At 39.6% G+C, this 24,570-nt stretch overlaps 1 protein-coding gene across 1 annotated transcript in view; it reads left to right on the top strand.

Annotated features, from left to right (window-relative positions):
• The first annotated feature begins 11,291 nt into the window (after window positions 1-11,291).
• Window positions 11,292-24,570, top strand: part of lingo1b (leucine rich repeat and Ig domain containing 1b) — a 29,663-nt gene continuing 16,384 nt past the window's right edge. The window contains exon 1 of the mRNA XM_036584342.1: window positions 11,292-11,577. Coding sequence (XP_036440235.1) covers window positions 11,566-11,577 — 12 coding nt within the window. The 5' untranslated portion in view covers window positions 11,292-11,565. The remainder of the gene's footprint in view (window positions 11,578-24,570) is intronic.

Below are 24,570 nucleotides of genomic sequence, written 5' to 3' on the forward strand. Positions count from 1 at the left end.
GAAACTCTCTGGGGTTCACAAACATGCCCACACATCAAATTCGATGTTTCTATATATGTTTCCCTATCTTTGTGATGATACAGTGCAGAAATACCCTTCATACATTTCCCGAATCTGTAGAGTCACTCTTTCCATCCCATCCTATTGTGAGATTGTACATGACTCACATCCAGAGATATGAAGCTATGAAGAGAAGTTAAGAAACTCATCATCTACATCTCACCATGTGTAATTGGTTATATCATGTTATATGCAAGTGCTTTTAAAGGTGAATTTAAGACATGCAAAAATCGAGAAAAAGCCCTTAGCTCTTAGGATAACATCTGTATTTTGGCCATATTGCATTTTGAAAATGCTGTATTCAGAATACATATTTTGGAGAATACTTTTTTAATACTAAAAGAAGACCTCATTGACTACACAAAGCCTTCCACTACTTCTACTATGTGAAATTACAGAATGTCCTCAGGAATATGGGAATACCAGAGCATCTTATTGTTCTAATGCGGAACTTCACACTGATCAAGAAGCCACAGTCAGGACAGAAAATGTACAAACAGGCTGGTTCCAGATAAAATTTAGATCTATAAAAATTTAATCTATTTAAATTTAACCTATAAAAAGTTAGACAAGGCTGCATAGAATAACCATATTTGTTAAACCTGTATGCAGAACATTATAATGAGAGAAGCAGGACTGGAGGATGATGGTCTAGGATTCAGGATTGGTTAAAAAAACATCAATAACTTTCGATATGCGCACGACACAACACTCATGATGGAATTTGTGAAGGTCATTATAAGGAAGGTTAAAGAACAGGGTGAAAACATGAGACTCCAGTTCAAAATATGATGAAAACAAAGGTTATAACATCAGGAAAGACTGCTAACTTTACCACTGACGGCAGCTTTGGCTACTCTAATCAGTTATTACCTACAAAGAGTCCAACACTCAAGAAATACGAGACAGATTGGTAGATCAGTGATGAAGGAGCTTGAACAGATCTTCAAATGCAACAATTTGTCTCTACAGACAAAGATCAGAATTGTCCAGGCTTTGGTCTTCTCTGTGGCTCTTTATGGATGTGGAAGCTCGACAATAAACTAGTGAGACAAGAAAATTGATGCTTTTGAATGCTGGTGTTGGCAAAGGGAACAAACCAATGGATCTTCAATCAAATCAAGTCTTACCTCTCACTCGAAACCCAGAGAACCAAAGATGAAATAGCAGAAATAGCTACTTTTTTGTGGTAGCCTTAAAGGGTCAACTGAAAATCACAAACCTACACCATTATAGTCAAATTTGCAAAATTTTGTCATTGTTATTAAAACTACAACCCCATTTCCAAAAATGTTGAGGTGCTGTGAATAAAAACAGAATGCAATGATGTGCAAATCATTTAAACCCTATATTTAATTGAAAATAGTACAAGGACAATATATCAAATGTTGCATTAAAACAGATGCAATTCTGTAGTGGAAATCACTGCATGGGCTCAGACACACTTCTGAAAAACATTGTCTGTGAACACAGTTTGTCGCTGCATCCTCAAATGCACGCTAAAACTTTACCATGCAAACAGCATTAAAAATATAAACTCTGGGCCCGAGCTCATTTAAGAGGAATTGAGGCGAAGTGGAAAAGTGTTCTGTGGTCTGACAAATCAAAATTTGAAATTCTTATTTGAAATCACGGACACTGTGTCCTCCGGGCTAAAGACCACTCAGTTTATTATCAGTGCACAGTTCAAAAGCCAGTATTCATGATGTTATGGGGTGCATTAGTGCACATGGCATGGGTGATATTCACTATATGCCTGCGTAGTCTTTCACAGAGTGGTAAACCCCTCCCCATCTTTACTTCTAAAAGACTCATCCTCTATGGGCTGCTATTTTCATACACAGTCATGTTACTGACCTGTTGCCAATTAACCACCAGTCTTTTGTTGCCCCGTCTCAACTTTTTTGAAAAGTTTTGCTGGTATCAAATTCACATCTGGCCATATATTTTTCATTAAACAATAAAATTTCTTAGTTTCACCAATTTATATGTTGTCTTTGTGCTATTTTCATTTAAATATAGGGTTTACATAAATTGCTTATCATTGAATTGTATTTTTATTTACATCTGACACAGCATCCCAACTTTTTTGGAAACTGGAAACTTTAGTAACAGTTGAAACACCTTTACATTGTTGTAAATCACTGCTGTTGTCTTCTTTGGCAAACAAAAATGCTCCAACCCCAATATGTTTTTCCATACACACATTTTTCTTTAAAACGTCACTGGATCCTCTGAATTCCGAGGTCGTCAAGCAGCTGTAATATGACAATTGCTACGTGCAAGCTAAAATAGCTGTGCATTGATATTGTAAGACTGCTATCTTTACCAAAACCTCCTACGCAGAACAGTAAGCTTTGTCAAGTGTGGTAGTTTAGGGGCTTTGGCAGTTCTAGGCTGCAGTTTTGGTAAATAGTGCTGAAATATAACAGTGTTGAAAGTAAGTAGAAAGCAGAATTACTTTCATGTGTCACTTCATGTGTCGCAGAGGCTTTAGCTTTCTTGTAGAACGTATGTAGCTTTATTCATGTTTTGACTGCTGAACAATCTCATAATTCACATGATCCAGTGACCCTCGACATTGGGAGGCGGAGGGGTATAATATACAGAGGACAACATGAATCAGGTTTGGAACGTTTTTTTGTTCACCACAGCACACAACAGCAGCGATTTTCAAAAACGTCATTTCTGTCATAGAGAAAACAAGACAGAGTATGAGCATGATGCTGGCTACAGAATGTTGCAGCACCAAAAGTTGACCAATAATGTACATCATAGCTCAAGACTGCATGTACAAAAGCACACGCCAAACAAAACAATACAGACTAACATATTCAGATCTGCTGTCACCTGCTTCCCCTGTAGACCGGATATATTTGTTTCGTGATTGCGCTGAGTATTGAGCAGACTCCAAATGTCATACGTTTGAAATTGGCTAGCCCCAAGCTAAAGTCATGGTGCAATTATGACAGCAAATGAGCATTCTGTGTAGCAAGCACCCACGACATGAAATTCCCGCGAATGTTTTCACGCTGTCGACTTTACAAACATCTTGAATCCTCCACTCAAAATGCATCGAGAAAAGAGAGAGAAGAAATTGATTTCCTTTTCTCCTAGCCAGACTCATTAAAATAAATGGCAGGATCAAAAAGCTAAGTTTGATTAAAGCAGCACTTTGATGTAGTCATTTGCCACCTGCGGCTGGGCGTCTGTACCCGAGAGGTTCGGGAGACAATTGAGAGAGTGGTGAGGAAAGTGTCATTTCCTTTGAAGCACATCTGTACCAGCAACAGCTAGGTGTGGTGAAGAAAGCCTCCAGGATACTGATACTGTATAGCGTTAAAAAAAAGAAAAATAATAAATAATGTATATGTGTGGTTTCAAGGTGTCCATTTAGTTATTTATGTGCAATTATACAACCATAGCTCCTATACAGACGGCATAAGGGAAGCCCGATCAAAGCAATGCAGCGTTTAGTCTAATCAATTTGATTTCTGCATACGGCAATAAACATCAGTGAGGGGTGCTGAGGAATATTGCCAAAAAGTGGAAGTGTTTGTAAGACCTTGCACTGCAAGGCTACTTGAAATGCACAAACTAGGCTGCGATTAGCCTGGACACTGCTTAAGGAGCCCGCTGATGCATCAACAGCCCATAAAAACGTCTGGGAGAATATAACTCTCCCCCTCAACCATTCAGCAACAAACCTTGCATTAAAAGAGGCCTGAGAGCACCTCTGAATGCCACAAGCAGGGTCAGTTTTCTCTATATTTAGTTGGACATAGAACTTGCCTTGCTAGGTCAAATCAGATAAATAGTCCAAATGAATTAGAGCAAGAGAGTAGACAAACACAGGGTGGAAGTTCCAATGAGAGAATAGAGTCAGAGGAAGATGGTTATCCTTAGCAGGGGCTACCAAACAAACATTATTAGCAGATACCCTACACTAACTCCAGCTACCTTTGGGGCTCCTCAGCTTGCATGTGTGCTAAGGCTGTTCCATTTCTGTCCCACCCGAATACAACATTCACATCTTTTCCTGCCACTGAAGAACTTTATAAATCATAACCAAAAAACTAGGAACTTTTACGCCATGTCATCATTTGAGAATTATGCATATTACTGCTGTCGGAACAAAACCTTATATCTCCAAAATGATAACTTTAGAGGAGAAGGAAAAAACATACTTCACTTTTAATGTATGTCAGTGGAACTGGAATTTTTTCCAAGTAATTTTGGGCCATTTCCTTTGGTCCATTCATCATGAAATTGAAATACAATGTAAAAGGCAACAGACATTTTCAAATTATGTCAAAAAATGAAAAACAACAAAAATGGAGATACAATTTTTTGTTCTGACAGCAGCGAAATTATCACATTTAAGAGTTCAAAGACCAAATAGAACATAATGGATATTAAAGCTCTGATATTTACTCTTATTTCCTTCAGTGTCCTCAAGAGGCTTGATCCTGTGAACTTTTGGCCCTGTGTTTGAGGTGGTTTGCAATCGCTTGACCAGCACAGCTCAAACCACAGATTCTGGAAATCTTTAAATATTTACATTGTTGTCATTGCTATGTTGAAGTGGAGCTTCAGACTGTAGAGAACCCTGAGTAATCATTGAGGAGGTGAAAAGGTTTCCAGCTTCCTTTCAAACTGCCTTTTAAGTTTGTAAACCATACAAACTAAAGCAGGGTCAGTTTTCATTATATTTAGCTGGACATGGAATTTGCCTTGCTAAATATCAGATAGTGTGAAAGAGCAAGGATGTGAGAGCAGACAAACACAGGGTGGAAGTTCCCTTGAGTGAATAGAGTCAGGGGAACACTTTAATCCTTACCAGAAGCTACCAAACAAACTTGATCAGTAGGTAGACTATTCTACCTCTAGTTAGTTTGTGGCTCCTCAGAGTCTCCCAGTAGGACAATGTGTTTTAGTGCTGCATAGACTTTTTACAATGGTTTTCTTAAGAGTTTTCTTACAGTATCAAGCCCTGTATTAACCGACCAACCAACCAACAAACAAACAAACAAAAAAATAGAAAGCACATTAATCGAGACACATCATGGATCTTACGAAAGTTCTATGATTTAATGGGCTCATTATCTTTAAAGGGCAGCTCTGCTTAATGTCTTTTTATTTAAGCTTGAGATGTGTTTGTCTTCAGCTGGAGGTTCTCCTCTATCTCCGGGAACACTTGTAGTTGCAGCCAGCGTTCCTGAAAAAACAAAACTCAGTTAAGTTAATTCATTATCTGTCTAGCTGCGGATAACGTTCCTAAGCACAGTGACATGCACCAGAATGCAAACTAGAATATGTTAATGTGTTGATTGAATTATCACTGTGTAAACACTTTGCTAAGCTAACGTTACGTTAATGTTACGATCACAAACTAATGTTGACTTTACTGGCATGTATGTTAAGCCTGGTCCCTTTCCACCTGAATATAATGGTTGTGGCCTTTTCTGCCACTGAATAACTATAAATTGTAATTCAAAACTAGGAACCTTTTTGCCATCTCATTGTTTGACAAAAATATGTGTGAAAAATGGTTGTGTGAAGCTCCGACATTTACTCTGTTGAAAAAAAAAAAAACAGTACAGAGCAGCATGAATTCCATGCTGATCTAAGCTGGATATGTTGGTCTGGAGCTGGTTTAGCTGGTCACCCGTAGTCATGCTGGTTGACCAGAAAACCAGCATCCAAAACACAAAATATGCTGTCTTTGCTGGTATCCAGCTATGCTGGTTCTTCTAGAAGGGTATTCTTATTTCCTTTAGTGTCCTCCAGAGATCTGATCCTGCATGTGGCCATGTGTTTGAGGCAGTTTGCCATTTCACAACCAGCATATCTCAAACTACAGATTATAGAAATCTTTAAGTATTTACACTGTTGTCATTGCTATGTTGCTGTGGATCTTCAGAAGTCTGAGGAATCATTCCAGAGGTGAATAGGTTACCAGATCCCCATGCAGATTCCTTTAAAACACTTTACCATACAGTTCATATTTATTTAGACATGGAACTTGCCTTGCTAGATCAAATTAGATATATAGTCCAAATGAACAAGGCCAAAGGAGACCAACACAGGATGGAAGTTTCCTTCAGTAAAATAGAGCCAGGGGAACATGACTATCCCTACTGGTGGCTACCAAACGAACATGATTAGCAGATAGCCTACATTAACTCCAGCTATTTCAGGACTCCTCTGTTTGTCCAAGCAGAGCACTGCTTTTTGTCAGAGGGTTTGTCAAGACAAACTGGCTCTGGAACATACTAGGCCCAGTATAAACAATAAAAAAAATCAGAAAACACATTCATTCAGACATGTCATGGATTTTATGAAAGTAAAATGGCTGATAATGGGTAGCTCTGAGGAATGTTTGTTTATTTGAGCTTAACCTGTGGTTATCTTGAGTTGGAAGTTCTCCTCTACTGTTGGCAACATTTGCAGTTGAAGCCAACATTATTGAGAAAACAAAATGTAGTTAAATCATTACCCTTCCAGCTGAGAATAACGCCCCCAAGCACTGCGACAAGTGCCTGATTGTAAATTATCACAGTCGTGCCCTTGCCTGCATTGCAACAAATAGTATATCGTCAAGTGAAAATATCTTAATTCTAGTCAATCTAATATTTCTTATTTTGAGATGGTTGTGCTCTTATTACAAGATAATCAAGCTTATTTCTAGACATGTTTCTACCTGTTTTAAGCAATTGTACGAAGAAAAATTATCTCATTATATTGGTGGATAATTTTGCTGGTTTCAAGCACGTTTCTTAAAACAGGCAAAAATTTTTGCTAATATAGTGAGATAATTTTACTCAATAAAATCACTGAAAACAAGTGAAAAATGTTTGGAAATGAGGTAAATAATCCTAAAATAAGCTTACAATCTGAACAGGAGAAATATTAGATTAATTGACTACATTTAAGATAATTTTACTTGACAAGATACTAATTTTTCGCAGTGTGCCACTGAACTTTATAAACTATAACCCAAAACTACTTATGCCATGTCACTGTTTGACAAAAAATTAGGTACATAAACTATTAAAGGGTGCAAAGACCAGATAGAACATCATGAATATTTGAAACTCTGGCATTTATTCTTATTTTTTTCTGTGTCCTTCAGACACTTGACCCTGTTAATGTATGGCTGTGTGTTTGAGGTGGTCTGCCATCACACAACCAGCACAGCTCAAACCACAGATTCCAGAAATCTTTAAATATTTACACTGTTGTCATTGTTATGTTGTTGTGGAGCTTCAGTCTGTCGCGAACCCTGAGGAATCATTCAGAAGGCGAATAGGTTTCCAGAGCCCCACACAGATTCCATTAAAATCGCTTTTTAAGTACGGAAACCAAACAAGCAATTAGCTTTGCAAATAAGAAGTCTTTATGAGATTTGATACTAAGGACTAGTAATTTCAAGCCAAATTGTGTAATAGGTGGTTATCCTTATGGGCTGCTAAACAAACTGCGTATGCGCCAATTCATCTAAATGTTTAAATGAATCACGATTAATAAGTGATATACTCCATTAATCCTCAACTAACCCAGAATTAGTCTGTGCCCCAAAGTCCCAGCCCAACACCCTCCTTGTCTCCTACTGAGAAAGTGTTAATGAGCTTATAAAGGATTGTTATGCTCTTCCAAAGGCATGCTCAGGAGGAAATCTGGAGAGATTTTTCATGCTTTGCTGCGTTCTCGTTGGAGATATGTGTCAGTCTGACACAATAAAACCTGCTGTTAGGATGATAGCATATACCGCGAAGGATATTACTCTAAAAACGCTACCTTAGGTATGCTAATACTATGGAATGCAGCACCGTAATGTGTAGAAACAACCTTGACTGTCACCATAAACCACATGTCAGGTCTTGCTGTAAGTCACTGCTGTGCCGGTATTGCTGGTGTTCCAAGGGAAGATTAGAGCGTTAACAAAATGACTGGGACAGATTCGAGATGGATCACACACGCACACGTTCCCTCGTCTCCCACACCGAGGCTTCATCTGCTTTAACTGTATGGAGATAAATCCCTCACACGACGTGCATTGCTCTGCCTCTTTCTCTCTCTCTCTCTCCGCAGTGAGAAATCACAGAGCTTCTCTCTAGTCTCTGCTGCTAAGGAGCTCCTACACTTCCTACTCGACACCAGCCTTTTCCCTCCTGCCCCCACCAATCTGCATTCGATTATCCCTCCACAGTAATCTCACTCATCCTTCAACCTGGCGCTCCGCTGCTTCTCTCTTATTGTTTAGAATAATGGTGTGGGGACTTACAGGGATTTACACCTGATTATTTTCCCACAAGGCGAATCCTCATGGACTGACCTTTCAGTTCACGGTGCAGTGGCCACAGCAGCATTCCTCAGCCCGACACAGTGTAACCCAGACTCACCCCTCGTTCTCTCTCGCTCTCTCTCTCTCTCTCTCTCTCTCTCTCTCTATGCTCATTCTCTCTTTCCTAGCTTTCCCTCCATCTCCCTCTCTCTCTGACTCTATATTTTTGCTCATTCTCTCTTCCTCTCTTTTCCTCTTGCCCTCTTTCTTCCTGCCTGTCCCCCTTCCTCATTCCCTCTCTCAGCCTCTATGCTCATTCTCTCCTTTTCCTTAGCCGTCTTCTGTCTCTTTCCATCTCTGATCATCCCTCCTTCTGTCTATCTCTTTTCCTTGTCTCCCCTCTTCATCCCTCCCCTCTCTCTTTCAGACTCTCTTAACTATCTTTCTGCTCATTATTTTCCTCTTTTACCCTCGTCCTCTTTCTTCCTGCCTCTCTCCTTGATTCCTCTTTCCCTCCTTCTCTCTCTCTCAACATCCCTTTCTCTCTGCTCACTCTCTCCTTCTCTCTTTCATCCCTTGTGTCTCTCTTTCTCTGCTCATTCTTTCCTTCTTTTTTCTCCCCTCCCCCTTTTTTCTTTCCGTCTGTCTCTCTCTCTGATCACCCCTTTCTCTTTCTCTGGTCACTCTCTCCTTCTCTTTCTACACTTCATTTTTTCTTTCCCTCCTTCTCTCTGCCTCTCTCCTTCTTTGATCCTCCCTGCTTCTCTCTTGCAATCTCTGATCACCCCCCCCCCATCTTTCTCTCTTTCTCTGGCGGGTTTTCTCTCTTTCCTCATTTTTTCCTCCTACTTTCTCACCATCCCTCTCTCTCTGCTTATTCTCACCTTTTGGCTTTCTGCTTTTTCTCTTTTTCCCTTTCTTCGGTCCCTCTCTGATCATCCCTCTCTCTCTCCTCTTCTCCCTTTCTGATCCCTTTCCTTCTGTTTTTTCTTCCTTGCCTTCTTTCTCCCCGTATTTCTATCTGATCATCCCTCTATCTCTGCTTTCTTTCCTTTTCTCTTTCCTGGCTTTCTCCTTCTCCCTGTTTCTCTACCTTCGTCCCTCTGTCTTCTGACTGTCTTTTTTACTCATTATCTTTCGCTCTTTCCCCTTTTTTTCTCTCTCCTCTCTGCCTCCGCACATTCTATTTCTTCTCTCCTTCTCAGATCATCCTTCTCTCTCTGCTCACTTTCTGTTTCTCTCTTTCCTCCCTTATCTTTCATCTATCTCTCTTTCTGCTCATTCTTTCCTTCCATTTTTTTATTCTCTCTCTCTGACCATCCCACTCATCCTTTCTTTTTCCAGCTTACCCCTACATCTCTCTCTGTACTCTGATCATCTCTTGTTCTCCATCTTTCCGCTCAATCTATCCCTCTCTCTTTTCTCCTTACGTCTGTTTTTCCCTTTCTTTCTTTCTTTCTTTCTTTCTTTCTTTCTTTCTTTCTTGCTTTCTTTTTCTTTTTTCTGTCTTCCTCTCTGATCACCCCCCCCACCTTCACTCTGGTCATTCTCTCCTCTCTTTTCCCCCTTCTCTTCTCTCTCTCTTTCTCTTTTTTTCTCTCTCTCCCTTCAGTCTCTTTCTCTGGTCATTCTCTGCTTCTCTAATGATCCCTCACTCTCCCTCTCTCTGCTCACTCTGTCCTCTCTTTTCTTCTTTCCTTCTTTCTCCCTGTCTGTCTTCCTTTCTGATTGTCCATCTCTCTCATCTTTCTTTTCTCCTTTTCCTACTCTCTCCTTTTCTGATCGTCCCTCTCTCGCCCCTCAATCTCTTTCTCTAGTCATTTTCTCCTTCTCTTTTTCCTCCCCACTCATTCTTGAATTATCCCCTGTTCTCTCTCCTGCTTTCTCTCTCTCCCGCTCTCTTTCTGCTCATTCTGTCTTTCTTATATTTTTCCCTCTTCTCCCTTTCCTTCCTTCTCGCTGTCTGGCTTCCTCTCTGATCATCCCTCTTTCTCCCTCTCTGCTCGTCCCTCTCTTTCTCTAGTCTTTTTCTCCTTCTCTTTTTCCACCCCACTCATTTCTCTCCTTCTCGGATTATCCCATTCTCTCCCTTGCTTGCTCTCTTTCTGCTCACTCTGTCTTTCTTATGTTTCTCCCTCTCTCTCTTCTCCCTTTCCTTCCTGTCTGGCTTCCTCTCTTCCTCTCCCTCTCTCTGCTCATTCTCTCCCTTCCCCTCTCTCTCTCTCTCCTTTTCTGATCTCCTCCTCTCTGGTCATTCTCTACTTCTCTTTTTCTTCTTAACCACCCCCCTCACCTCACCCTCCAGCTCTCTCTCTCTCTCTCTCTCTGTCTCTCTCTCAGCTGGCTGTTGTTTATCGTCCCTGCCTGTTTACCTCCCTGAGTCATCCGTTTGTCACATCGCGGCTCCAGCATGCTTTTGACGAGTGCTGTGTTTTGCATAAAAGCCTGGCATTAATCACCTCATACTGACAGAATGACAGAGGAGGGGAGACGAGGCTTTACAGAGGTAAATTCAAGTCTCCATTTGCCCCCATGGTTATGACATGCCTGCATTACTGCCATCTCTCTCTCTCTCCCTCTCTCTCTCTCTCTCCCTCTCTCTCCCTCTCTCTCCCTCTCTCCTTCTCTCTCTCTCCTCCACTGCAGTCGCTCTGACGAACGGCAGAATTGAATTTCATTAGTCACATTGGCCCTGTTTTGAGCATTGTGCAGCCTCTCTCTCTCTCTCGCTGTCTCTCTCTTTGGCTCACTCTCTCTCTCTTCCCCCTCTCAGCCTGGCAATCTTGAGCACGCTCCCCTCCCCACTCTCTCTCTCTCGCTCTCTTCCTCCCTCCTTCCCTCCATCTCTCGATCTCGATGCGCCACAGCTCCTCCCTCCACCTTGCACAGCAGCGACCCCTCCCTCTCCATCTTTCTTCCCTCACTCTCTCGCTCGCTCCGCTGGGTACAGCATGTATTTGAGGCACGGCGAGCTGCTCCACTCCTGTTTACATGGCTGCCCGCATCTGGGGCAGGGTCTCGTATATTCTGGGGACTGCAGCTGCTCTCCTCCTGCCTTCTGAGCGCTCTGCTGGCCACCAGCTCGCTTTCAGGAATTGTTTTTTCCAGCCCGAATTTCTTCAAAGGCCTCTTCAGTGCCTCCCTGCCACTCCGGCCCCATTTGGATCTAAGCAGTGCCCCAGCAGCAGAATGGACCTGCCAAAATTAGACTTCTCTGCATGACGTTTCTGGTAAGAGCACTTTACGCTCAATACTGCATTTGCACGTCAAGGGGGAAGGATGCAAGGATGCTTCTTTCTTTCTTATCTTTTTTTTCTGTCTTTTTTTTTGTTGCAAGGCTGCTGGGATTGGTGTCTGGAATTTGCAGGGAGAATTATATGTGTCTATGAATATGAGAGAGAGAGGGAGAAGAGCTAATGCATATTCCAACCAGAAAGATGCTGAATAATGGTACTGAATTTGATGCGATACTGTATGTTGGATTTTGAGATCAGTGTGGATTATGTTGTCAGGGAGGAGATCATAGTATTCATATGGATATAAACATAAGCATGCATGCAATTTTTTCACACGCTCTTTCTGTAAGAAGATATCCATGAAATGTGTTTCTTTCTGTGTTTATGTTATCAGATATGTATTTACATGCATGTGTGCATTTGTGTTGTATTTATGGCTGCAGAATGAATGCTGTTCATTTCCACATATACACAGTGTGGAAGCTGAAGGCTAACATCACCCTAATCATGAGCCATGAGACTTAATTTCCTATTATTTACAGGAATTAAGGCTAATACGAGGCTGTCCATTGGCTTATTGGATCTACTTGATCTCTCTCTCTCTCTCTCTCTCTTTCTCTCTCTCTTTTTAACTGACCAAGAGCAGCTCCTCTGGTGGTGAGATGCACTTTATTGCTTAATCTTGGCAGGCCACCAAAAATGAATTAACGGAGGAATACATTGGACATCAAAAATTCATGCTTCCTCTTTGTCTTCAATAGTGTTTCCATTAGACCTGCCACATTTCATTACCTATATTTATACACTATCAAAACATAAATTGTCTTTTTATGTGGATGCACCACTTGCTTACCTTGATCCCATATTATAAATTGCACAACACATTCACAAACTGACATAAAGTGGAGGGCAGAACGTTCAGCCATAGAAAGTAACCTATTAACTCCTTACCTGTTAGGGTGAAACAATATACTGGTGTGTAAACAGCATTTGGGTGGCAGTGCTCTGTTCCTCAACCAAGACATTGAGCATTGAGCAGAATCCCCTTCTGCCTTTCTGTCAGCAGATTGGCGTGTGTCGCCCCATAATGTATGCAAATATGTATATAAGCATGTATTGAGGAGGAACACTGCAAAACGAACCAACTGCACAGCAACAGTGTCCCTGCCATGTTCAGCAGCAGATTGACTGGAGTCATTTACACTGGACTAACAATCCTTACAGTCAATAGAGATACAATTAGGGCCGAATCAATAGGCTGAAATATGTTTTCAATAAGGTGGTGATTATGTTAACAGCGATTCAGCCAGCGTGCAAATTCTCCGCTGGTGGTAATGGCCATTATGATAATGCTGCAGCCTGATAAGGAAATCCAAGATGAGGCGAGATAAGACACGCGAACTGTGTGCTTTCCTTCTTGTACTGTACTCGCATACATTAGTTAGGCTTGGGACACTGCCAGAAATGGTGATAGCATCATACATCTAGTCAATTTAGCTAATATTTCTTATTATTACAACTTTTTAACTTGTTTTAAGACATTTTAGTTTGCCTTATTATTACATTATTTTTTGAAACAAGCATTTCCTGAAGGTAAACTATCTGCCAATGGAGTAAAGATTTCACTACTTAAAACAAGTTAAAAATCTACACATAAGTTGAATAATCTTTTTTTCCAATCTCATAGATATATTGACTAAATTAAAGATGTTTTCTCTCTCCCAGAAATATTGTTTTGCACTGTTTTCCACCCTGAATGGCTCCTCAGTGTTTGTGAAAGATGCCGCCCCATGGGGCAAAAAAAGATCCCAAATGATCATAATTCAGATCCCCGCAAATCAGCCCCTGCCCCTCCCTCTCCTTTTCCCTTCCTCTCCTGTTCTCCACCCATTCTCATCACTCTACCTTCACCCACTGCTTACATTTCTAGGTGCTTGGTGAGAACGATGGTGGGACGGGAGTGGACAGATTGGGGCTGCATTTGTCCTCATTGTAGTATGATTCGAGAATCAAGGCCTATCAGCATAATGGCTCATTTCTGTCATGCGAAATGAGACGCTATTAAAATGGCCCAAGCATTGCAGGGAAAGCAGGCGAGGGGAGCTGCAGTGAGAGGCGACCGTGTGGCATATCAGACACCACGTACTCAATCCAGCCTCGCACAAAATGTTTTCAGAAGGTCATAGAGTCGCTAAACTGCAGCACACTCTGCCATTAAAATTTTATCATAACAGCTTTATGTAAAAACTCGAGACAGCCATGGAGGACACATAAGGCCCCCCATCTCTTACCCTCGGCCGGCTCTTTTGAAATGGTTGTGCCCATATAAATCCATATGCGGGATTACATGTCCGCTCTCAGAGTCCAGCAGTACGTTATCACAGAGCGGTCACCACCAGATCTGACCTGATCATATCTCGCCTGGGCCGCTGTTGATGGGTGCGTTTGTTCCTCTGTGAAAACGGAGAGGACGAGATCATTGATCGTATCGGCCCATGTAATAAAATTATTAGGCTGGGCTGGAGAGCCGGCCAGGGGAACAATGCTGGCATAATTCAGGAAGCTTGAAAGCGATTATCTCACGGCTAATTTTGGGAGATAAGCCCCCTTCTAATGGAACTATTGATAAAGAACTCCAAGTCGCTTGGCGAGAGTTAGATTGCTTTTGGGATTACGCTCGTCCTATATTCTCTCCCCATTCCTCCTCTTCCTTTTTTTTCAATTAAACCCAAAACAAAGAGCCCTGTGTGTAAAGGAGGGAAAGAGGTTGGAGTAATTACCGGCTTAGGCCTCGCTGCTAGCGGTGAATTTCAAGTGAATCTCAAGAGCTTTAATGAGGAAAGAGGAACATTTTATGGAATTATTATTAACCATTGTCAAGCAACAGAGAGACGGACCGGTGTGGAACTGCTTCCAATTAGATTCTGCACCATGACAGGAAATTTGACAAGCTGCAGCAGCAGATGCTAATTCAGCAGGTCCATGGGCTGAGACGCCCAATAACGCTTTTAATGCAGCAACAGAGACCCGTGTGCTTGATGACACCAACATGAAATGGATGGAGCTCATTAACAAAGCAAGCTTTGTGTTCTGTTTTATCTCCCAGACAAATGCTTATTTTAATCTCTCTTTTATGCATAGCATAAATAAGTGTTTAGTCAAAGGGAGCAGTATTTCTCACCACCCTCTTAAAAATAAAGGTGCCAGACGGGCTCTTTGGGCGAGTACTCCTCAGTGCCCACTAGATGGTCCAGATTTTTAGCTCTATCCCAGTTGGGAGTTTGGGAGGTTTGTGGACCATTTTGTGGGGTTGGCCCTGAGGAATGGTTAGAGAAACACTGCTTCGGACTGAAGCCATAGAAGAACCATTGTTGGTTCCCTGAAGAACCTTTAAATGGGTGGTTCTTCAAAGAACCATTTCTGTAAATCAGAGGTACAAGTGTGTTTAACTTTTTAACACTTTGAGAACCACTAAAGTATTGAAAACATTCTTTTTAAAGGTTTTCCTATGACTGTCCATCCAAGGAGCTGTATTTCTTAAAGTGCACATTTAGAGCTGCGCTCATGTTATTCTGTTTCATTTAAAAGGGAATTCCAACAAATTTTCAAAATCTCTGCATAATTAAATTACTGAAGTCATTCAGAGTGGTTTGCTGTGAAATGGTTCATTGTAGAGAAATTTACAGACTTACAGTGGTGGTGATAGGAACCGGGGAACGTAATGTCCACACAAATATAGCCATTTACTATCCAAAACACCCAATGAACCCACACGCGTTTTTATGTTATAAATCATAATATAATGTTTCAGGTATCCGTCAGTGAGTTATAGCTTTTAGAGGCGTTAAACTCTTCAGACGTCTGGTTCCTAACAATTCTGACCCTGTAAGTCTGTGTAGAATAGAGTCTTTTACATCAAACCAATCTGAATGACTTTGTTTATGTCTTACTCTTTGACTTATGCAGAAATTTTGAAAAATTGATAAATTGGTTCCCCTTTAAGATAGAATTAAACAGATGTGCACAGAAAGGTATTGCTTCCACAACCACTTTTAGTTCATATCCATCCAACTTTCTACACTGCAAAAACTGATATCTTGTCAAGTGAAATGATCTTAAATCTAACCAATATATTGAATATTTCTCATGTTGTGAGTGTTGTAAGCTTTTAAAAAATAATGTTTAACTTTCCTTTCTTTTTAATGGTTTTCTTGACATTTTAACTTATTTTAAGTAATTTTAACAAGTAAAATGTGCTTGTTATAGTTACTATATTGGCAGATAATGTTGTTAAATGTTCTTTTCGGAAATATGCTTGAAACAAGCAAAAATGTAAAAAAAAAATGTGAGATGATTTGATTTTTTGCTTAAATTACTTAAAATAAGTAAAACATGTTCAGAAATAAGTTAGATAATCATATACTATTCCTACAACCATCACAAAATTGGAAATATTAGATATATTGACTAATTTTAGGATAATTTAATTTGACAAGATAACACTTTTTGCAATGTAGGAGTTCTAGACATAGTATTAAGTATATTGCTTTTTTATCTTTTTGTTAGATTGTACAGTTTGTGTTTGAAGCCATGTTTGTCTCCATATATCTTAGAATGGAGTTCCTGGTATTTGGGTTTCCTCTTAGTGAACTTTGCTCAGCTCTCCAAACCTTAGGCTTTGATCTAAATATTACGGTAGTCAAAAAACAAGATCAAAAGGCTGAAGGAATTGGATGTCAAATGGAAGCGCGCTGTTGGAAGAAAATGTCTTCTCTGAATGCTGCATCAGTGCTATCGGGACCTGGGCTGATTCCGTCCACGAAATAGTTGGTGTGAGTTGGGATGAAGATGAATGCTTAGGGCAGGGAAGCTGATTATTGATCCAGCCTGGGTCCTCCCTGATGAACTGCTGTAGTAAATACAGATAAAGACATCTTCTTATGTTGTAATGGATGGCAGTCCCTGGATTTGCCATCCTTAACGAGGCCAAGTTTATCACTTCAATTTCAAATGTCTCTCCCCACTTTGTAATGAACATAACAACATTTCTGCAATGCAATTTTTAACTGTTTAGCATTTCAGTAAGCTACCCTGAGTATGAGCTTTAAAAAAGAGAAACTCAGGGCATTGCTTTGCAAATTTTTCCTCAAAGGCCAGCTAAAAATGAAATGCTTTGAGAGGGAAAAAAATGCAAGGTTATTAATAATAAATGCTTTTTTTTCTTCTTTTTTTAAGTTTTATTTCCATTTCTAGTATAGCCAGGCCATTAGAGAGCCTGTGTGAAAACAGTGAATGAGGTCGCCGGTGCCATCTCAGTAGCATTGTAATGCGTGTCAGTCACTGACAGACATTGACAGACCTTTATAATCAGTTAAGTGGGCACTGCAAATATTTAGCCATTGTGAATGTATAAAAATTGACCACCGAATGCACTTCCTATTAGTCTGCCATGTGTTCAGAGCTGATAACACGAGAGAGAGAGAGACAGAGGGAGAGAGAAAGAGAGAGGGCGGGGGAATGTTATGAATAAGTTTAATGGAAGGAATAAGATATACTTCCCTTTGGGCAAATAGAGGCTATTAGATACTGAACATATTATATTCTATATCCTCTGTTCTTCCTACATGCAGTTGTTTTCTATGAGAGTGCAGTAACATTATGAGCATCCATAGACTGAGGCCAGTGCTGAGTCATTTCTTTTCAAACAGTGATTAATCATTATTTGAGTAAACCCCCGAAGATATAAACCCTAAGCCGAAATTCAACCTGACGTCCTCCAAATTGGTCAGGGGAAATTACAGTGATTGAATTTTTCAGGCTTTTTAAATATCTAATAGTATGTGCTTGAGGTTTGCACTGGTTTCACTTTGTGAAAATTAAGTTTTAACTCATTTGTCTGTGTTTGCATGCAAAGATTTCCGCCAGTCCGACTGAATTCATTCCGATTATGGATTAAGACTGAGGTGTTTATATGCTCACTCTACTCAACAATCTTTACTCAACAATTTGATGATAATCTTCGTTTACATGCACACTACAAGTGATCAGAATCTAAATTATATGCATGTGTAAAGTACTGCTTTACAGATCATTTAAAATAAATATAATAATATTATATTTATTAATAATATTTAATAATATTCATTTACTTGTATGTTGATACATAAGGCTGCTTTCCCAGACTCAGCTTAATGCTGTGTTCAAACGGTGTCAGAAACTGGGAAATACCAATTTTCTAACTTGCAAATTGCACCCAAACAGCAGACGAAGTCTAAGGGTGTAATGATTTCTATACAGTATAGAATAATTGAACATACGCTCCTCCATCTTTTCTGAAGGTCTCTTGTTTAACGTCTTTTCATGAAAAGCAATGATGATCAAAGCTAGGCATTTGGTTGCATCCTATCAGAGTAAAGTAGGCCGTGAAGGAATGGGGCTTATGCTATGTTCTAAAGTCTCTTATAAATTCCATCAATTCCATAATTTGTGTTTGTAAGTCTATACATTTAAGTCTTTGTAGTAAATAATTAGAGGTTTAGTGTATAATTAGAGCTCTGTAGAATTTACATGCAGTACTGTGCAAGAGTCAGAGAATGCTAATGGCTGGAAATGAAGAAGTGGTCTCTAACTTTTGCACATAAAACATTGAAAGTCAAAAGAATCTTGACCTCAGAATCAAAAATGCAATATATCGTTACAGCCCTAACAAACTCAAATTTCCAAGTGGAAAACAATTCTAGATAATCCATGAATTTACCAGATATGGCATATAGCACAACCTTTCACCTCTTCCACTGGTGATAAAACTGTAAACTTGGTAATGAATATGAACAACTGTACCTGATAAGTGTGGGCGTATCTTTCAAGCGCTCAAATGGAGTGAAGTTGTATTTACTTGCTAACCATCTGGTATTTACAGCCTTCTAATGAGCACCTGAATACAGCAGGCCCTATAAGTTTAGACTAAATGGCATTTTATTGGTGAAACACCATTGGGATTGCAGTTTAGCCTAGCCCTATGCATCCAAAACTGTCTATATATGTATCTGTAACAATTAATAATACATTAGAAAATCATATTCTGCTACTAAAGTAAAGCTTATTTGTATTTATCGCCTAATGTTCTGGTCAGCAGGCCTAATAGCTTTATTAATGTGTACGGTATGTTAAACAACAGCAGGCTCCTTATCTCCTGGGGTCACAGTGACCTCCATTACTAATTGCGTGGCTATGTGAACCGTGTTGGTTTGAACAGGACTAGCCAAACATTAGGAGGAAAATCATTATTAGCCCATCGTTAGCCCATTCGGTCATAAAATATTGATTATGATCCATATCACATAGGCTAGGATATGTGGCAGTACGCACAGCCGTTTCTTATTTATGCCATATGATGTTATATTAAGTGATATTTTTCACTTCACTGGCCGGAATATGCATGTGGGTCAGTTTTCTGCATTGCTTATTTGTCTTGCTTGGTCCAGCAGGGCTTCATAGGCAAGGTCAGGAAAAAAAATAAAAAAATAAAAACGGTGGAGAGCAGGGAAACTGAGGAGGCTGAAGAAACGGTCCACAGTGATATTTTTTCCCCCTCCCAAGGTTATCACTAGGAAGAAATGGGGGACGGAGAGTTGAGTGAGAGAGGAGAAATGGGCCTTCGGTTTGAATTACAGTTGTACGCTAAGAGCAAAGGCAGGATATCATCTGCTTGATGCTGGAATACATGAGCAGGGTAACATAAAAAGATAAAATCAATTTAGCCGATACGCGCCTTCCGTGCTATTGGCCGCGATGAAGGCTAGCGTGTTTGGATTTATTCGTCCAATTTATCATGATACAAAGCATCCAATGTTCCTTTGTTGACGAAGTTAAACGATCATACTTGAAGAGCTTTCCGAGCTTAACCCATTATTCATCAACGCTGTTATGGTGCGCAGGCTGTAGGCCTTAAATGGATAAATAAAGCGGTTTTCCTCCGTTGGAGGTGGAATTGATTTCTCCCTCTGGGATGACTGATGGCCCTGGATGTGACGAATAGAGAGGAAGAGGACAAATCTCCAAAGAACCACGCCTATGAACTTCCTGAGCATTGAGAAGACACGGTAATCTAAAAGAAATCTATTTCTCCATTAAGCAGGAAAAGGCACATCAACAGACGGACACCTTGAGAAAAAGAAATCTCTCTCTCTCTTTCTCGCTCGATCTCTCTCGCAATCAACAGATAATTGAAGTGTGAGGTTGCAAAGTCTTACACATTAACATCAAGCTAATGAGCATCTATCAATGCTATCAATGTGGCTAGTCATTTCTGATTGCCCTTGACAGGTCAGCAGGCCTTGGTCATGCATGACTGTGCCAGTTCAGACACTTAAACGTAAACGTGGAAGCTTTAACTGTTATTCAGTACTGTCGATAAGTCAGACACTGCCATTCGTTTTGTTAATATCCGATCAAAATGGCCATTAAGTACAAGTTGTTATATATTTAACAGAAAATGACACCAAAGCCAAAACAACTATGGCAAAGCTTTTAATGTTTATTGTGCTCTCTCTTTAATCTTAATATAGCTTCTGTTCTTTTCAGGAGACTTGCTGGTTCCATTTCCTTTTTAAGGTTAATAAGATACAGTACTGTCTAAAAGTCAGAAACAACCCATCATTTATTTAATTTCCAGTCAAAATTGCCATTAATTTTTCAGCATCAGGAAAAAAAGCAGAAAAAACATTTTACCAGAAAATTTCACAGAAGCTTCAACAATGAAATATATCAGTTTCTTTTTAGTATTTAGTGTGTTCACTCGCTGCAGTGTCCATTCTTTTCAGAGACTTGCTTGCAAAGAAATCTGCAGGCATATTTTTCCACACCTCCAAAGTTCAGTCCTAGAAGTTGGTTGCATTTTCTGCTTCTCTCAATCGCCAAACACTTTCAATGATGTTGAGGTCTGGACCCTAGAGTGGACAGTCTGCTTTTCTGAGATCAACAGCAGCTTCTTTGTTTGATTTACAAATGTTCTTCTTTTTCCTCTATTTCTGTTCTACATAAGGGCTTCTTGACATCTATGCATCCTTTCAGACCCTGAATTGCCTGAGTTGCCTTCTAAGGATGCACAGAAACACCTGTGGATTTTTCAGATCTGAAGCAGCTTGATTTTCTCCTCTCTTTCAAAGATGAAAGCTTTAAGTACTGTACTGAGTTTTGGTGGGCTACCAGGTCGTGCATGGTTGCTAGGAGTCCCATTTTCTTTGTACCTTTTAATGCTATTTTGAAATCCAGTTTTGGAAACTCACATTTTTGACTTTGATTTTCCCCTTTATTATGCGAGTAGATCATTTTATAGCTAATTTCTTCATAAATATCGCTTGATAAATTAATAACTTGGCTGTTTTAACTGGAAATGAAATAAATGAAGGGTGGTCTCTGACTTTTGCACTTGTCTGTATCTTCTCTGTCTACGACGCATGGTAGTTTATTGAATTACAGATGATGTAGAAATATAGGGCATCCCATCTGAGAATGAAGAACACTGGAGGCCCTCTGTGTTAAAATAAACCTGTGATGGCTCTACGTTTCCTTGCCTTAAGCTACCAAACAGGCTCGAATGGATATGACCTCTTACTGTGCGAGGAAAGGCAATAGACGGGAAAAAGCTATTACTCCTGTACGGATCTGTGGAAAGTTACTGGTACAGAACAAAACCAAGGTTGTTAAGATGCTTTGAAACTGTGCAAATGCTTCACGCAGACACTATGTCAGAAAATGTGGAGTGCAGAGGATGCACTGTAGGTTTTTTTTTACACTTAAATCTTTGCTGCTTGAAATGGTGTACCGTCTACAAAATGCTACAGGATGTTCAGCCTCGTTTAGTATTCATGAAACCTCTCTACAGGACACTGCACCATGCGAAACTTGGAAATCTGTTTGTATCATCGCACATCAAAAGTTCAGCCTGCTCTAGGGATGCTTACATTTTTCTTTTTTTAACAGGAGCTAAACAGCAGCACAGCTTATACAGTTCCAGCCGAGTTAATTAACAAAGCACATATTGTACATTTTAGTTGCCACAGTGAAAGGATTTTGATTAGCACTTTAAAGTGGAATTCTACTGATTCTTCCAAATTTCTGCATAATTAAATTGTCACGATGTAAACAAAGCCATTCAGTGTGGTTTGATGTGAAATGGTGCATTGTAGTACTTACAGACTGGTGGTGATAGTAACCAGTTTTCTTGAAGAGCCTGATGCCTTTAAAAGCTCCCTTAGGGAAATTTAATACGTGAAATGGTTACATATACATTGCACAATGCCTGAGACACTGTTCTATAATAGTTTTGCAAGAAGATTTTGGCCTAAAACATATTTTTGAGCACCATTTATGGTAGAGAGCAGTCTTGTGGCCCAGATATGATCTTGTTATAAGAATACACATCTGGGGACAAGTAGGCCCCATTGCCTCATACTTTGAGCTCCACCTTCATGTGGTGTTGGATTGGTCTAGCAATCTCACACTCACACTAAGTCCATGTTCTCATCTACACTAAGACCAAAGTTTCTCATGATTCTCCCCAGATGTTCTTGTTATTAGATCACGTCTGTATTACCATTACATATACAAACTCAGAAGACACACGTAGGCCCGCCAGTCATTTTGGAAAGCAAATAAAATGGCTATATTTGCAGTGCCAACCCCTGGTTCCTATCACTGCCACTGTAAAGAAATACTGAATAACTGTATTTACTGTATCTCGGCAATTAAATTATGCCGAAACTTTTTAAAATTGGCCAAATTTTCTTATAACAAACCATTTGTTGCATGCAGTTATGTGGTAACACAGCACATTTGCCATCATAAATGCCAAATGATATTATAACAGAAATACTAAAACTGAGAAATAGCTGCCTTTTAGTCCAAATACAATGCTGCATTTTTTTGCCTTTGTAATCAGTACAATAGGCGCAAAGAGCTACTCGTTTCAATGCACTCTTAGGTGTTTTCATAAATAGAAAGCCATAAATGGACTGAGTCAGTCAAGCTTAAGCAGTGCATTTCCATACAAAGAAAATTCTCTCGCATTCAGAAGTGTTTTCACCTAAGTGCTCTGCAAACTCGAAAGGAAAATTCCTACACAGATGTTTTCTAATGCTGGGAGTTATTGACTGTTTGAAGGAGTGCAGTATGTCGCGAGCTGCTCAGTTGCAATATTCTGGCAGCCGAACAGACTGCAGCAGTTTTTAGTCTTCTTCATGCGTAATTCATGGTCACCTGACAGACTTTGATTTGTATGTTTACAGAATGAGAGCTTCCTGAGCAATGATTTAATCTTTTAATTGGATAATAAATCCAACACTTTGAGTAATGGCCTTTCACTTTGCCATCAGCTGACCACTGAGGCCAAATGAGCATTAATGCATTTGCTTTCACCAACATCTGGACTGTTTCATTGAAAAAATTATATCGATCAATTATAGAGCTTACTTCATAAAGATTAATTGCCATTTATGTGAATGAGAGAGAGAGAGAGAGAGAGAGAGAGAGAGATGGAGAGAGAGAGAGAGTATATTTCTGATGATGGCTGAAAAAGCAAGAGTAGCATTTGTGCCTGTATGTCATATTTTTTAATAATTTCCCATTGCTTTTTGATTTTCCTCTTAGCCATTTGTAAATTAGAAGCAGAGAAATAGCACAAGTTTTGCAATTAGCTTTTTTTCTTTTTTTCTTTTATCATAGGTAAAGCAGGTACACGTTGCACCCAAAAGCAGAGCTGTTAGTTCCAGCAGGAACGCTGAGAAACTGTCACCATAAACTGAAGTGGAATGTTGATTTTGATGTCCTAGTTTTAATTAGAGAATCTGTGATTGCGCTGACACATTACCCGCTGTCATTTTGGAGTGATTTAACATCTTGTTCTTAATTAATTAAAAGTAACTAAACAAACACTTGTTTCCAACAGAAGACACAGACTTTTTTAAAGGCCTCAAAACTAAACACTTTTTCTTTTCCAATGCAGATTTCGAAACCAATACAGATCTGAAGCGCTTCATTTAAGATGAGCATTTAAAGATAGGACATCATGCTCAAACTACTCAAACACTCCCGTACACCCCAGGAACAAGCACACAGCAAACTGCATGAGATACACTGCTGTTTAAAAGTCAGAAACCACCCTTCATTTATTTAATGTCCTGTCAAAATGGCCATTAAGTACCATTAAGTAAGTTATTCATTTTTCAGCATTAGTAGAAAATAGTTAACAGAAAAATACACACAGGCTTCAGTGAATAAATATAAGATAAATATATTATTACACATGACCTTCCATTATTTTCAGAAGAGTTGCTTTCAGTTTTTCAAAGAAATCTGCAGGGATATTTTTCCACATCTCTAAAGTTCAGTCTTAGAAGTTGGTTGCACTTTCTCGTGATCCGAGTAATCTCAAAAACATTCAGTGATGTTGAGGTCTGGACTCTGGGGTGGTCAGTCCATTGTGCTGAGAACACCAGCAGCTTCTTTGTTCGTTTGCATTTCTTCTTCTTTTTTGTCCATTTTCTTTTTCTCAGTAAGGGTTTTTTGACAGCTGCACATCCTTCCAGACTCATAGTGTTGAATCGTCTTCTCTTAGTGGAAGGATGGACAGAAACACCTGTGGATTTTTTCAGATCTGAAGCAAAAGTGGAGCTTGATTTTCTCCTCTCTCTCAAAAATGAAAGCTTTAAGTGCTGTTTATCTAAAGGGACAGTTGTGGTGGTCTACCAGGTCTTTTACAATTGTTAGGAGTCCATTAGGAGCTTGATTTTTTCCCCCCATCTCTCTCTTTTTTGTTAAGCCTGAAAGAAGTAGCATTACTTTTTTTAAAAGTAGCATTACTGAGTAAAATAAATAAACAAATAAATAAAAAAATAAATAAATGAATAAATAGAATAAAACATGCTAAATTATGGTGTGCGTACACTGCTGAGTCACCCTGTAAAGCCTGAAATGATTTAAAAGTCA

This window comes from Colossoma macropomum, unplaced genomic scaffold, assembly GCF_904425465.1.
Source record: "Colossoma macropomum unplaced genomic scaffold, Colossoma_macropomum, whole genome shotgun sequence".
In the NCBI taxonomy this organism is placed as follows: domain Eukaryota; kingdom Metazoa; phylum Chordata; class Actinopteri; order Characiformes; family Serrasalmidae; genus Colossoma; species Colossoma macropomum.